General features: G+C 49.5%; 1 protein-coding gene and 1 long non-coding RNA gene across 2 annotated transcripts; both read right to left on the bottom strand.

Annotated features, from left to right (window-relative positions):
- Positions 1 to 263: 263 nt before the first annotated feature.
- Positions 264 to 4,922, bottom strand: LOC120638507. The gene is made up of 3 exons (XR_005660207.1): positions 4,842 to 4,922; positions 3,384 to 3,521; positions 264 to 843 (listed from the first exon to the last, which is right to left on the bottom strand). It is a non-coding gene; the product is annotated as an uncharacterized LOC120638507 (long non-coding RNA).
- A 3,022-nt stretch (positions 4,923 to 7,944) lies between these two features.
- On the bottom strand, positions 7,945 to 15,145 carry PNPLA1 (patatin like phospholipase domain containing 1). Its single transcript, XM_039912745.1, has 5 exons — positions 14,913 to 15,145; positions 14,139 to 14,204; positions 12,997 to 13,206; positions 11,102 to 11,162; positions 7,945 to 8,798 (listed from the first exon to the last, which is right to left on the bottom strand). Exons 1-5 carry the CDS (start codon positions 15,063 to 15,065, stop codon positions 7,945 to 7,947), a joined length of 1,344 nt encoding a protein of 447 aa, XP_039768679.1. The 5' UTR covers positions 15,066 to 15,145.
- Between the last annotated feature and the right edge of the window lie 211 nt (positions 15,146 to 15,356).

Below are 15,356 nucleotides of genomic sequence, written 5' to 3' on the forward strand. Positions count from 1 at the left end.
TAGCATCGGGGGCACTCAGCAAGGAGTGGAAGTGGGAGATAAGGGAAGGGATGGTTGAACCTGTAGGGCTTGGTTGAAGGGGTAATGTCTGCCCCAGTCTCTCTGGCCAGAGCAGGGATATGCTGGGTGTCTAGGAAGTTTTCCTTTCGCCCATCCCAGCCACCATGCTACAAGCTGGGATATGTGGGAGTGTGAGTCTGCTAGGGAAAAGACAACTTATTGGTTTGGTCCTTTTTCTTCCCAGCCTCCTCCTCCACCTCAATAGTGCAGAAAACAAGGAGGTATCACCACGAAGGGGAACAAGGCAGTGCAAGAACTGGGCTTACTCAGTCCTGAAGGGCCCCTGAGCGTTGAGAGTGTCTGGGAGTGGCCAAGCCTGGTGCGGTGGCAGAGGTGCCTGGTAGCGCCTGGCTGAAGGGGTCAGAGAACTCCTTCCGCTCCTGCCCCCCTTTTCCTTTTTCCCACCAATCTCGCCGGTGCTGCTCCCAGGGAATGGCCACGCTGGCCGGCCTTTCTAGTCCCTCTAAAAAGATTTCCTTAGGAAGTTAAAAAAAGCCAATCTCTTGGTTACAAAGCCAAGGAACTGGTGTCATCCGAGATCCCTGGCTTGCCTGGCAAACAGTTAACCATCCTGCAACTGAGATGCAGCCCCATCTGCCCCAGAGGTTTGCTTGAGGCCTCAGGGTAACTAAAGTGTCAACTCGCAGAAGTTGGGAGTCCACAGAATGGGGGTCCACACTGCGGGAGGAGCTGTCGGTCCCGGGACCCAAAGCCATGCCGAGGTTAGGAGCCAGGAAAGGACGCCTTGTCTTCTTCAGGATTCATTTTGGCCTTGGCTGTTACCTAGAGAAAAGGAAACAGGTTCTGTGGTTTGGGAGCAGGTCCAGGCTTTGATGGCTTTCTGGCTTTATTTCCAAGCTAAGAGGTTCTCGAAGAATGTCTAGAAAACCTGGGCGGCCCCTCAGCTCTAAGCGGAGCTGGCTGGAGGTAGGGGATCTGACTCCACAGCTGTGTGGTCCGACTCAACTCCTAGAATCCCAGGGGAAGACTGTCGGAGCACGGAGGGAAGAATGCTCACACTTTGGGTGGGGTGCTAGAAGATGATGGAAGAAAGACCCCTATATTCCAGAGAGGGGATTCCTGGCAGCCCTGAAGACAGAGGGGGCATGGCTAGTGGCAGCTAGAACCTCCGGGCCCACTGGGGAAGAGTCGGTTTTGGAACAGGAAAAGGAGATCTGGAGTTGGGGTGGGGAGTCGGGGAGAGTTGGAGAGAGGTGCGCTGCTGTATTCTTGGAGGGGGAGTCTGAGCCCGAGGCCTGTTCAGATAATCAAACCGTTTCACAAGGGGAGTGTAGTGGGGAACGAAGAGAGCAGACAGAAGGGGCGATTAAGGCAGTGTGTTGAAGAGTAGCACAGTAAAGGAAGAGGGTTTGATCAGGAGTTGGAGTTTATCTTGACCTTCTAGTGGAGGTTAGTCAAATCCCTCTTTCACGTCAGCACTTCTGAATCGCCTCAGCACCGGCCCTCCACTCCCACACACACTTTTTACTTAGGTACATATCTTTAAATTTAGATACATAAGTCTGGCGAAGAGAAGTTAATAGAACATCTTACATTCTGTATTGCTTCCTCCTATCTGCAATTTCCTTTATTGTTCGTTTCCTCCAGTAGAGCACGTCTATTAATGCTACTGAACCCTCCTAAGCGCTTAGTACAGTGCTCTGCAAACAGTGGGCACTGGATGAATACTACTGATTGAAATCAATCCTGTATCCTGGAAATGAGGATTAATAGATTTTTTTCATCCTTTATTTGGAGGAATCAATCAATCAATCAGTTATATTTCTTCAGTACTTACTATGAACAGAGCAGTTCCCTAAGTGCTTTGCAGTGTACAGTAGAGTTAGTATACACAATCCCTGCCCTCAGGGAGCTTCCAATATGGCAGAAAAAGAGTGCTTTGGGATTGGATGGAACCGAAGAGTCCAGAAAAGAGTAACTTAATCATGTTGGTATTTGTTAAGCACTTACTATGTGCAGAGCACTGTTCTAAGCGCTGGGGGAGAGACAGGGTAATCAGGTTGTCCCACGTGAGGCTCACAGCCTTCATCCCCATTTGACAGATGAGGTAACTGAGGCACAAAGAAGTTAAGTGACTTGCCCACAGTCACACAGCTAACAAGTGGCCGAGCCGGAATTCGAACCCATGTCCGCTGACTCCCAAGCCTGGGCTCTTTCCACTGAGCCACGCATGGAAAGGATGAAAGGCAGGTTTGTTGGGGCGGGCTAAAGGAATGGAAACTGTTGACCTGAAGAAGAGAAGGCTGAGGTGGGGTTGACGTGAATGATTCTCTTCAAGTCTACAAAGGGTTTTCTGAAAAAGAAGCCATCATCCTTTCTCTCCCCAGAGGATCAAGCAAGAGGAGAAAGACTTTAAAGCAGAAGAGAGTTTGGTTGGCCCTTCAGGAAGAGCTCCTGAAAGGTCAGGGGGGTGAAATCTGGAGATAGGCTACCAAGGGAGGTTGTTGAGGCTCCATCTTTGCAAATCTTTAAGAAAATGGATTTAGCCATTTGCTGACCTGGAGGCTGGGCGCTAGGCCAGATGACCTTTCTAGCTTGTCCTGAGATAAATGGTTCTAGTTTAGGGAATCAAGGATCCTTCTCTGCTGTAAGCTCACTGTGGACATGGAACATGTCTCCCAACTCCGCTGTACTGTGCTGTCCCAAGAACTTAGTACAGTGCTCTGCACACAGTAAGAGCTCAATAAATATCACTGATGATAATGATGATGACTGAGGAAAAGCGCAGGATTTTAATATGCTGGAGCTGTAAAAATCATCCTCCCACTATCAGAGGGTCAAACCTAGTTTGGGGATTCCTTATTAAGGGAGTACCAGAGTGAGTGGAGACTCTCTAGAGCCTACCACAGTAAAGGATGATAGGTGGTAGAAAAATGCCCTGGAAGGAAAGGTTAAAGGGATGGCAAATCTCTAGTCTGGAGAAGAGAAGGCTGAGAGATTGGGTCAAGCCTTAGGAAGGGATATCAGAAAGAGAAAACTGATGAGCTACCTTCCATTTCCACTGACAACAGGCCAGAGGACGTGAGATTTAACTGCAGCAGGAGGGATCTAGTTACGTGGAAGAACTCCCTGGTCATCAGAACTCTGAAGGAGACTGCAATTTCCTCCCTTTTGGAGATCATCGTATAGATACAAGAATGGGGCAGTTGGGATGGCTTGGAGACAGGAGACTGGTGTACGTGGCCTCTGGTCAACACACCCAAATCACTCCAAAGCAGAGCTTTCCCACCCACTTCCCTCCTCATTGAGCCAGAAATCTCCTCTCTCTCCTTCTGGTTATAGAAAACATTGGCGGTGCTCACTGTTGTCTTCTGTTTGTTCCCATAGATCTCTGATGTCCTGGCAAACTGCTCCCGCTGTCACTGGGATTTTGGCTGGGCCTTTGGAAGAACTTTATAGCCTGGTTTGGGTCCTCAGAGAAATGCCGGGAGTCCAGAAGTCTGTAAAAGGGAAAGAGTGAATGCTTAGCTGGGATGTAGTCTCCATGGGGCCACCAATAATACTATCTTGAATTTCGAGAGGGATTTAATTTTCTTCCAAGGTTTACCTTATTTTAGGTAAATACTAAGGAATAAGGAATAAGGAGTGTGGGAAGTACTCATGGTATTTCCCATTTATGTCACCCGTCGCCTGGGAACGGGATTGTTCAGGAATTGGCTTAGCGAGAGAGAGAGAGAGAAACCGGGGTTGGAAAGGCTGAGTTTTATACAAAATTTAGTCCGTGAGGTGAATTGAGTTATTTGATTATTTAGATGCAGCAAATTGAACTTCCCTTTTGGGAGGAATATGATATGAAAGGAATAAGGAATATGAAAATAATAAGGTTTATCTTATTTTATCCTCACAACAGCCCTGTGAGGTAGGGAGAGGTGGATTTTGAGAGGGATTTAATTTTCCCACGGGCTTTCAGGGGTTACCGCATTTTAACCTCAGAGCAGCTCTGAGAAGTAGGAAGAGGCAGATACAAATATCTCCATTTTGCAGATGAGAAAACTGGGGTCCAGAGAGGTTGTCAGTTTCCCCATCACCCAGCTGGTCAGTGAGAGAGCTGGAAATGGCCTCCCGTTGACTGGCCCCATGCCCACCAAGCCTCGTTGGAGTCCTTAGAGCTACTTCTTTATGAGGGCCCCATGGCATCTCCAGCAGGAATCAAACACAGTCCTTCTCGAGGATGAGTGGCACGTGGGCACAGCCCTGCAGCCCTATGCTGGGTAAGGAAGCCGGGGCATCAGCAGCAGCTGGAAATGTGGAGGTAGAACTGGATGCAACTGCCCTGCGGCTTTGCTGTCAATCAATAATAATAATAATAATAATAATAATGATAACAATGAGTGAGTACTTTGTTAAGTACTTACTATCTAACAAGCCCTGTTCTAAGCGCGGGGGTAAATACTAGGTAATCAGGTTGGACACAGTCCCTGTACCCGATGGGGCTCACAGCTTTAATCCCCACTTTATAGGCCCAGAGAAGTGATTTGCCTAAGTTCCCACAGCAGACAAGTGGTGGAGTTGGGATTCGAACCCAGCTCCTAACTCTCACACCCGTGCTCTATCCACTAAGCCACGCTGCAATGTGGGCGGGGAATCATGACTACCAACTTGTTATATTGTGCCTTCCCAACTGCTGAGTCAAGTGCTCTCTGCACACGGTAAACGCTCAATAAGTTCGATCGAACGACGGATCGATCACGAAGCCATGGTGTCGGCCAGATTTCTCTGGACCCCCTGGCTGACGGGTCGCCTGGGCGGGGAAAACTCACGTGACAAAGGGCTTGGAGATGGCCTTCTTCAGACCGACCAGGAACACGGAGATCCTCCGGGGCTGAGGGGCAGCTGAGGCTATGGCCAAGAAAGGGAAGAAGCAGAGACTAAAGTTCTTCCCAACCTGGAGCGAGGAGACCTTTTGCCCCCGGGGTGAGAGAACTCGGGCAAGTGTTCCTCCACCTCCCACTAGCCCAATCTGGGACTCTCTTTCTTTCCAAATGCCCTTCCCTGACTACTCCATCCAATGGGAGAGGCTGCCAGAGAGGCTGCTTAGCTCCTCCGTTCTCCTGGGAAGCAACGTGGCCTAATAGATAGTAGAGCATAGGTCTGGGTGTCAGAAGGATTTGGGTTCTAATTCTGACTCCACCACCGTGTGCTCTATGACCATGGGCAAATCACCTCCATTCTCTATGCTTGCCACCTCATCTGTAAAATGGGGATTAAGACTGTGAACCCCATGTGGACTTGGACTGTGTCCAACCTAACCAGCTTGTATCTACTCCAGTACAGTACCTGGCACCAGCTTAAAAAAAAACAAATGAACAGGACCTTGTCTCTTTTTGAAATTCCCTCAAGAGCCTAATGCAGGAGTTTCTTTTGTGGGCCCCTGGTATGGCCTCAGACTGACTAGTTAGTCTGACAGAGAAGCAGCGTGGCTCAGTGGAAAGAGCACGGGCTTTGGAGTCAGGGCTCATGAGTTAGAATCCCGGCTCTGCCACTTGTCAGCTGTGTGACTGTGGGCAAGTCACTTAGCTTCTCTGTGCCTCAGTTACCTCATCTGTAAAATGGAGATTAAGATTGTGAGCCTCACATGGGACAACCTGATTACTCTGTATCTACCCAGCGCTTAGAACAGTGCTCGGCACATAGTAAGCATTTAACAAATACCACCATTATTATTAGAGAAGCAGCGTGGCTCAGCGGAAAGAGCCCGGGCTTGGGAGTCAGAGGTCATGGGTTCGAATCCCGGCTCGGCCACCTGTCAGCTGTGTGACGGTGGGCAAGTCACTTCACTTCTCTGTGCCTCAGTTCCCTCATCTGTAAAATGGGGATTAACTGTGAGCCTCACGTGGGACAAGCTGATTACCCCGTATCTACCCTAGCGCTTAGAACAGTGCTCTGCACATAGTAAGCGCTTAACAAATACCAACATTATTATTATTATCAGAGTCCAACTAGAGGTGACCATCCTAGAGGCTGTGATGAGCGAAGCTGCACTTCTTCATTTTTCCCAAAGGGGGCGCTTAACTGTCAGTAATCCTACCCTCTTGGGATGCTTTCCAGGAGATCCCCATTCCCAGAATAATAATAATAATTGTGGTATTTTGTAAGCGCTTACTACGTGCCGGGCACTATACAAAGCACCAGAAGGTTTGTCCGGGAGGCTCCTCCCTGTGCCCTGGCTTCCTGGGAATTTGCCCCGCCAGACTCTTTCTTGTTCCGAGCTCTTGGCATCAGATTTGGAACAGTGGAGTCCAAGCAACGTCTGGTGCTGTCAGCTGTCCTAGAAGTTACCCAGAATCTGGGACTCCTCAGAGCTGAATCTGCAAATTCTCTCTTTCCTCGGGCTGGGCAAGAATTCTCATTTCCCTGGGGATGGGTTGAGGGCCCCGCTTTCTATCCATTAATGTCCAAAGCAGAAATTTTAATTTTTCAGAATTGACTTGGCTACAGAAAGTGAGATGCTTGTGATATCGGTTTCAGGAGGCTGAGTACAGTAGGGGTTCTTGGGCATCCAAGAGGTTCTTCTTCTTGGAGAAGCAGCGTGGCTCAGTGGAAAGAGCCCGGGCTTAGGAGTTAGGTCATAGGTTCGAATCCCCGCTCTGCCACTTGTCAGCTGTGTGACTGTGGGCAGGTCACTTAATTTCTCTGTGCCTCAGTTACCTCATCTGTAAAATGGGGATTAGCTGTGAGTCTCACGTGATTATGCTGTATCTACCCCAGTGCTTAGAACAGTGCTCTGCACATTGTAAGCACTTAACAAATACCAACATTATTATTATTATTATTATTATTATTGTTATTCCTAGGCCGTGAATTGGAGCCAGAGAAGTAGTGACTCTGTTAATGATAGTGACTCATAGTTTTAATTCCCATTTTACAGATGAAGTGACAAGCATAGAGAATGGAGGTGACTTGCCCAAGGTCATACAGCACACAGTGGCGGAGTCAGAATTAGAACTCAGATCCTTCTGACACCCAGACCTATGGTCTATCTACTAGGCCCCACTGCTTCCCAGGAGAACGGAGGAGCTAAGCAGCCTCTCTGGCATCCTCTTCCCTTGGATGGAGTAGTCAGGGGTGGGCATTTGGAAAGAAAGAGAGAGTCCCAGATTGGGCTGGTGGGAGGTGGAGTGCTTTCTCAGAATTGAAGCTGAACTTGAGTGTGAGCCAAGGTAGGAATGGGGAGGTATTTCAGAAGATCCAGCTGTGATGTACTGTACTCTCCCAAACACGAAGCACAGTGCTCCTCACACAGTAAGCCCTCAATAAATACTACTAATTGATTGCTTGTTCTGGCTACCTCCATCTGTGGGGATGAAAGTTCTCCCAAGTCCTCTCCCCTGGCTTAGCCTGAAGGAAGTCACCCAGGGTTGCACCCCGGAGAAGGTAGTTCCTGGAGGGTTTTATATTAGTATGTAATTGCATTATATAATAATAATGATAGCAATAATAATGATAATAATAGCATTTGTTAACTGCCAAACATTTACTACGTGCCAAGCCTGCACTATATGCTAGGGTAGATACAAGACCATCAGGTTGGCTACAGTCCCAGCTCCACATGGGGCTCTAGTCTACGAGGGAGGGAGGATAGGTATTTAATCCCCATTTTGCAGATGAAGAAACTGGAGCACAGAGAACTCAAGTAACTTGCCAAGGTCACACGGCAGGCAAGTTGCAGAGCTGGGATGAGAACCCAGGTATCCTGACTCCCAAGCCTGGGATCTTTCCAGTAGGCCAAACTGCCACCAAGTGTTTTCTCCTTCTGACTTCAACCTTTCCAAATGAGCCAGCACTATTGACTGACTGCTGAGTAAAAGCTTGGGAAATTCAGTTTCCAAGGAGGCTAGACAAAAACGCAAAGCCCAAGTCAAGTTAGAGGACAACGGTACCTTGGGGAGAGCACGTGACCGGAGGCTCCAGGGGAGGCTGTGGAGCAGACGATGCGACCGCTGACAAGATTGGAGGTGAGCCAGGGGAATGCATGGGTGCCGATCCAGGAAAATCAAGGGGTGGTGAGCCGGGCAGCTGGTCGGAGGTTGTAGGGGACTGTAGAGGTGGAGATCCGGGAGGCTGGGCCTGTGCCACCGGGTGCCACCGGGACGTGGATGTATGCAGCTGTGCAGGAGATGTTGGGGACTGCATAGGCTTCTGGGTAGGGGGCGAAGGGGACCGGAGAGGTGGCGATCCAGGGGGCTGCGTGGTTGACATAGGGAATTGGGTGGGTGGGGATCCAGGCGGTGATGGAGAGGACTCCCTGGATGGGGAACCGGGGGGTGATGGAGCCCGCTGCCTGGGTGGAGACCCGGGAGGCGATGGACAGAATTGGCCGGGTGGGGACCCGGGGGGTGATGGAGCCTTCTGCCTGGGTGGGGACCCAGGGGGTGATGGAGTGGACAAGCTGGGTGGGCACCCAGGTGGTGATGGAGAAAAGTGTCTGGATGGGGACCCAGGTGGCGATGGAGCGGACCAGCTGGGTGGGGAACCAGGAGGTGATGGAGCAGACAGCTTGGATGGGGACCCAGGCGAGAGGCTACCATCCTTCCTGGTCCCTTCCGCTGCCTCCTCCCGGGTTTGTTCACAGGAGTCCGATGCACGGCTGGGCATCCTGTCTGGTCCTGTTTTGCTACCCATTGCCCATTCCTTGGAGAGCAATGGATTCCCTGGGGAGAACACATCCACCAGGGGAAAAGCCAGCTTCCTGGAGGGAGATTGGAGACTGGCGGCATCTAACAAACACAACGGTGCAAGGTTCAGAGATGTCAACACAAAACAAACAGCACAAACTAAGCTCTTCCCCCACCCGCAACTCCTGAGGTTCAATGTTAGATGTGGAACCCTTATATGCCACTGAGAACCTCAGCACCAACTGGTGGTGATTCTTCCTACACAAAGGAGTGTTGGGACCAAGGCAAATCCAATCCGTCACCAAAGCCTACCGGTCTCACCTTTATAATATCGCCAAGATGCGTCCTTTCCTCTCCACCCAAACGGCTACCTTACTGCTACGGGCTCTGGTACTATCCCGGTTAGATTACTGTGTCAGCCTTCTCTCTGATCTCCCTTCCTCCTCTCTCGCCCGACTCCAGTCTATTCTTCATTCCGCTGCCTGGCTCATCTTCCTGCAGAAACACTCTGGGCATGTCACTCCCCTTCTTAAAAACCTCCAGTGGTTGCCTATCGACCTCTGCACAAAACAAAAACGTCTCACTCAAGGCTTCAAGGGTCTCCATCACCTTGCCCCTTCCTACCTCTCCTCCCTTCTCTCTTTCCACCGCCCGCCCTGCACGCTCCGCTCCTCTGCCGCCCACCTCCTCTCCTTCCCCTGTTCTCGCCTCTCCCGCCGTCGACCCCTGGGCCACGTCCTCCCGCGGTCCTGGAACACCCTCCCTCCTCACCTCCGCCAAACTCATTCTCTTCCCCTCTTCAAAACCCTACTTAAAGCTCACCTCCTCCAAGAGGCCTTCCCAGACTGAGCTCGCCTTTTCCCTCTGCTCCCTCTACCACCCCCTTCACCTCTCCGCAGCTAAAACCTCTTCTCCCCCCTTTCCCTCTGCTCCTCCCCCTCTCCTGTCCCATCTCCTCAGCACTGTACTCATCTGCTCAACTGTATATATCTTCATCACCCTATTTATTTTGTTAATGAGATGTACATCACCCTGATTCTATTTATTTGCTATTGTTTTAATGAGATGCTCTTCCCCTCGATTCTATTTATTGCCATTGTTCTTGTCCGTCCGTCTCCCCCGATTAGACCGTAAGCCCGTCAGAGGGCAGGGACTGTCTCTATCTGTTACTGATTTGTACATTCCAAGTGCTTAGTACAGTGCTCAGCACATAGTAAGCACTCAATAAATACTATTGAATGAATGAATGAATGAACTAAATGGCCAGGCCTAACTCTCTGGTGCCCTACTCCACCTGCATCATACTCTCACATCAGAAGAGCACCTGCCTCCAATTTCTGCTCTGGGAAATTCTTAGCACCTCACAGCTTTCACAGGTAAGAAGTTTTCAATAAACTCTCAGTCAAAAGAAAGGGTGAAATTAGATTTCGTTGGGCTAAGCTTCCCCCACACTCTTTGCTTTCACATTCATCGAAATGTGAAATTTGAAATTTATCAAAATTCATCGAACTTCCCCAGAAGTTCCTGGGAATTAGTCTCGTTAGTCTCAAAGATAAGCCTGGGGAAGGTTCAGGTAGGGAAGCCTGGCATTCTGGGAATGGTCTGGCAGGCCAGGTGGGCAAGGCAACCTTGGAGAAAATGCAGTTGCAGTTAGAGGGCATTTCTGGGCAAAACAGAAAGGGAAAGCAGAGAGGAGGGGGAGGATGGTAACATTAGATAATGGAGGGTGGGGTAGAATGGGTGAAATTAGTTGGCTTCTTTGGGATGCAGAACAAGAAAAAGTTTAAAAGTTAGGAGACAGTCCTCAGGGGAGTAGGAGAACATTAAGGGTGTTGGGTTTCAACGAAGGAAGATTCTTTAAACATGATATTATGGAGACACTGGACAGGGTCCAGAGAAGAAAATCAAAAGTATTTCAGAAAAAAAGGAAATAGACCTGACAAGAAAGGGTGAAAGGAGTTAAGTGTTTAGTCTAGAAAAGCACAGGTTGAGGGGTCAGTTATGAAGAACAATGAGGGATTGCTATGGGGAGATCAGCTATTTCTAATGGTTCTCAGGGAACTGAATGGGAGGAGCAAGGTTCAAACTGCAGCAAGAAAGAGTGCAGAGAAAAAGAACATCCTGGCTGTCACAGGGGTAAAACTCTGTAGGGACAGTGTTGAGTTTCCACTCAGGGAGAGGTCTTTAAGCAGGTTGAAAGATCCTCTTTCAGGGATGGTTCAGTTATTCCTCTGTCCAGAGGCAAGAGTCTGGATGGGCTTTCTGACCTACCTCTTCCAGAGTCTTTTTTTTCTAGCTGAACGTTTCAATACTTGGGGCTTTGGAAACCTACTGCTTCCCCTGATCCCCCCAACTCTAGGAATCCAGAGATGGAAGGAGCTTCCTGGCATCCTGGGATTACTCACTCAGTCGCTTCAGGTAATGGACTGTGTCTTGGTACCCTCGGTAATAGTATTCATGAAGAGCCTGGAGGGGAGAGTGGGATATAGTAACAATAATAATAGCAATAGTCATAATAATAACAGTCCCTTGGTTTTCTATAGCACTTTTATTCCCAAAGCACTCTCACATTAATTAGTTCATGTCAGCCCCCACAACGACCCTGTGAGGTAGGGAGAGATGGGGAAAGTGGGGAAACTGAGGTACAGAGAAGTTAAGTGACTTGCCCACAGTCACACGACAGGTTAGCAGCCCAGGGTGGACTCGAACCCGGCACCTCTGGCTTTTGGTATTTGTTAAGCGCTTACTACGTGTCAAGCATTGAACTAAGCACTACTGTAGATTTGAGATAATCAGGTGGGTCAGAGTTCCTGCTCCACCACCCGGCTGCCATTTAGGGGAAGTAGTGTTGCCTAACAGTAAGAGCAAGGGCCTTGGAGTCAGAGGACCTTGGTTCTAATCCCAGCTCTGCCACTTACCAGCTGTGTGACCTTGGGCAAGTCACTTCACTGTCCCTTCACTTCTCTGTGTCTCAGTTCCCTCAGCTGCAAAATGGGGATTCAATACCCTTTTCCCTCTTACTTAAGCTGTGAGCCCCGTGTGGGGCCTGATTATCTTGTATCTGCCCCAGCACTTAGTACTGTGCTTGGCACATAGTAAGCCCTTAGTAAATACCTCTATTATTTAATTTAAGCCCAGGGGTGTGAAGCAACAAGATGCTTGTTTCTTGAGTAGAAGAACTAGGAAAGGTACCTGGGAGATCTGATCCTTGCATACAGAGTTGTGATGCTGGGGTGGCCACTGTGGCTTTTTCTCCAGCTGCCCACTTGCCCAGGGAAGTATTATGAGATCTCCCTGCTCCCCCGCATCAAACTGGCATTGCTCCTGGGGGGCACATAGGACCGAGCAATGTCTCTGTCATCACTTTCCCCTTCCCCTCTGAATCCTCAGTTGTCCCGATAATTATATAATAATAAATAAATATTTATGAAGCAGTTACTGTGTGTTGAACACGGGGTTAGGTACAAGATAATTGGATAGGCCACAGTCCCCTGTCCCACATGGAGCTCACAATCTAGAGGGGAAGGAGAATAGATATGATGATGATGATAGTATTTGTTAAGCACTTACTATGTGCCAAGCACCATTCTAAGCAGCGGGGTAGATACAAGGTAATCGGGTTGTCCCACCTGGGGCTCACAGTCTTTATCCCCACTTTACAGATGAGGTATCTGAGTCACAGAGTAGTTAAGTGACTTGCCCAAAGTCTCACAGCTGCCAACTGGCAGAGCAAGGACTAGAACCCATGACCTCTGACTCCCAAGCCTGGGCTCTTTCCACTAAGTCATGCTGCTTCTCGTGGGATATTCATTCAATCATATTTATTGAGAGCTTACTATGTGCAGAGCACTGTATTAAGCACTTGGAATGTACAATTCGGTAACAGAGACAATCCCTGCCCATCAAGGGGCTCGCAGTCTAAATGGGAGAGAGAGACGACAAAACAAAACAAGTAGTCTGGAGATCTTATCCAAATTTTACAGATGAGAGAAGTTAAGTGACTTGCTAAAGGCCATGGAGGAGGCAAATGGTGGAACTGGGAGCAGAACTGGGGTCTCCGGACTCCCAGTCCTGTGCACTTTCCACTAGACCACACTACCTCCTCATCACTGGCCAGAGCCTAGGTGGGCGTGGCCCCTCCCTGTTGGTGTCCCTAACATTGCCCACCTCGAACCGAAGGAAAAACGATGAGGACAGGATGGGAGGGGAGAGTCCTCACCCCTTATCTTACTCCTCCCATCTTGTGTTCTCCAGGTCCACTGCTCCCTTCTCTCCCCTCCCGACCACCTCCCCCACTCACCATCATGTCAGGAGGAAAGAGAGCATAGGTCATTCTGGCCAGGTTCTCCAGTGAGAATTGAAAAGTGCAGTTAAACATCCGGAAATCGTGGAAGACGGCGGGGCAGTCCCGGGGGCAGATGTCATACTGCCCGGTGAAGACAGAGATGGTGATGGCGTCTGTCCAGTCAGCGCAGGGCTGCATGCTAGTGAAGCCACCATCGATGTATCTCTAGGGGACGGGGAGGGAGGTGGGGGTGCAAGCCAAATTAATGTTTAAGGATGACATTTGTTAAGCACTTACTATGTGCCAGGCACTGTACTAAGCGCTGCGGTAGATATAAGGTAATCAGGTTGGACATTGTCCCTGTCCCACATGGGCTCAATATCTTAATCCCCATTTTACAGATGAGGGAACCGAAGCACAGAGAAGTGAAGTGACTTCCCCAAGGTCACCCTGCAGACAAATGGCAGGGCTGGGATTAGAACCCAGGTCCTTTTGAATCCCAGGCCTGCGCTGTATCCACTAGACCACACTGCCTCCTCTTTGCGGGGCTCAGACACATTCCCTGGCCACAACCCAGCCCCAGTACTTTCCACTTCTCGGTAGGTTGCAAGCTAGTGAGGGCGAGGTTCATGGACCTGAAGGGTCTTTGGGGATTCTGTAAGTTTTCTGTGGGCAGGGAACGTGTATACTAACTCTGTTGTACTCCTCCATGCACTTAGTACCGTGCTCTGCACACAATAAGCACTCAAAGATGATGATAATTCTGACCAAGTGGAGGTAAGGGATGAAGACAAGGGTCTGAGCAGGAGGAAGGGTCCCCGGAGCATAGAAAGTCACTACAGGTGGGGTTTGAGCCTAGAGAAACTTGGCAAATCCCAGACTAACCAACCACTGAAATTCATGCCTCCCTTCCCCACCTAACTGGGCAATATCCCTTCTCCTTCTCATGGGGCTCTTCACCTTGAGCCTCAAGGTGGACAGAGAACAGGCCTGATTTTTGCCAATCAGTCCCCAGTCCTCCCTCTCCTGGCAGACAGTCAGTTAACTAATTATTGAGCGCTTACTGTGTGCAAAGCACTGTACTAAGCATTTGGGAGAGTACAATAGAACAATAGAACAGACACATTCCCCAGGCACGACCCAGCTCCAGCACTCACCACGCCTCGGTAGGTCGGAGGGATGAGCCCGCAGTAGACTGGGACAAAGCAGCTGCAATACAGCACCTGAGGCGAGACACAGAACTCCCTGCAGCTCTCCGGAGGAGGCGGGAAGCAGGGTGACCCCGAGATGCCCACCAATGACCCCTGAAAAGTTGTCACAAGAATACCAGCTGAGGAGTCCTGGGCACCTGCCTCAGGTCAGTCCCTCCCCACCGGGGCAGCTGACCCTGAGGATCTAGCTCCTGAGAGAAAGAAGGAACAGGAAGTGGGAAAAAGGAGGATTGGCTGGAGGGATAAAAAGAAGAAAGGAGAGGAGAGAGCAAGGAGGAAGGCAGGAAGAGGGAGTCCAGCCAGAGTGAGGAGGGAGAGAAGGAAGGAGTCAATGAAAGTAGATGAGAGAGAGAGGGATAATAATAATAATTATTATTATGGTATTTGTTAAGTGCTTACTAGGTACCAAACACTGTTCTAAGCGGGATGGAGAGAAAGGGTGTTCTAGTCTCAGATCTCAGCCCGAGTCTCCTTGTCCCTCAGTGAGTGACCGAGCTAGTCAGGGGAGGAGGTTGTCCGTGATCCTCATCCATCTTGTCCCCTCAGGCTCAATCAGTCAATCACCGGTATTTACTGAGCGCTTTTTGTGTGCAGAGCACTATAATAAGTGCTTGGCAGAGTGCAATATAACAGATACACTTTATCTACAATATAAGAGATTTGGTAGATTTGTTCCCTGCCCACAAGGAGTTTAGAGTCTATAGGCTCAGCCCGCCTCACCTCCACGAGCTCCTCCTTGGATGTGAATTCGGAAATCACGATGTTCTCGCCATCTGCCATTCGGGTCAGGGCCACGTGGAGCTTTCCAGAGGCTATCTTGTAGGAGTCCTCGGGCAAAACAGTGTAGAGAAACCGCCTCATCATCTTTACCATCTTGCAGGAGGGAGAAAATGGCCCTAGGAAATATTTCTTGACCTCAGCTACAGCGGTGTTTAATACCTTGAGGTATTCATCTAGAACGAAAACAGAAAGGGACCATCATTATCCCTCGGCCTCCCCTGAGCAAAGTTTGTTTGTTTTTTTATGGTATTTGTTAAGCGCTTACTATGTGCTAGGCACTGTACTAAGCTCTGGGCTCGATACAAGCTAATCAAGTTGGGCACAGTCCATGTTCTATATGGAACTCACAGTCTCAATCCCCATTTTACAGATGAGATAACTGAG

The sequence above is a fragment of the Ornithorhynchus anatinus genome, chromosome 7, assembly GCF_004115215.2.
Source record: "Ornithorhynchus anatinus isolate Pmale09 chromosome 7, mOrnAna1.pri.v4, whole genome shotgun sequence".
NCBI classification, from domain to species: Eukaryota; Metazoa; Chordata; class Mammalia; order Monotremata; family Ornithorhynchidae; genus Ornithorhynchus; species Ornithorhynchus anatinus.

What these genes read in the sequence shown, in the direction of transcription:
- PNPLA1 (XM_039912745.1), bottom strand. Translation starts at nt 15,065, where the DNA reads ATGGTAAAGATGATGAGGCGGTTTCTCTACACTGTTTTGCCCGAGGAC. An exon ending in CCAAGGAGGAGCTCGTGGAG is followed by an intron (nt 14,205 to 14,912) that starts GTGAGGCGGGCT and finishes GTCTCGCCTCAG; the next exon opens with GTGCTGTATTGCAGCTGCTT. An exon ending in CCATTACCTGAAGCGACTGA is followed by an intron (nt 8,799 to 11,101) that starts GTGAGTAATCCC and finishes TGTGTTTGTTAG; the next exon opens with ATGCCGCCAGTCTCCAATCT.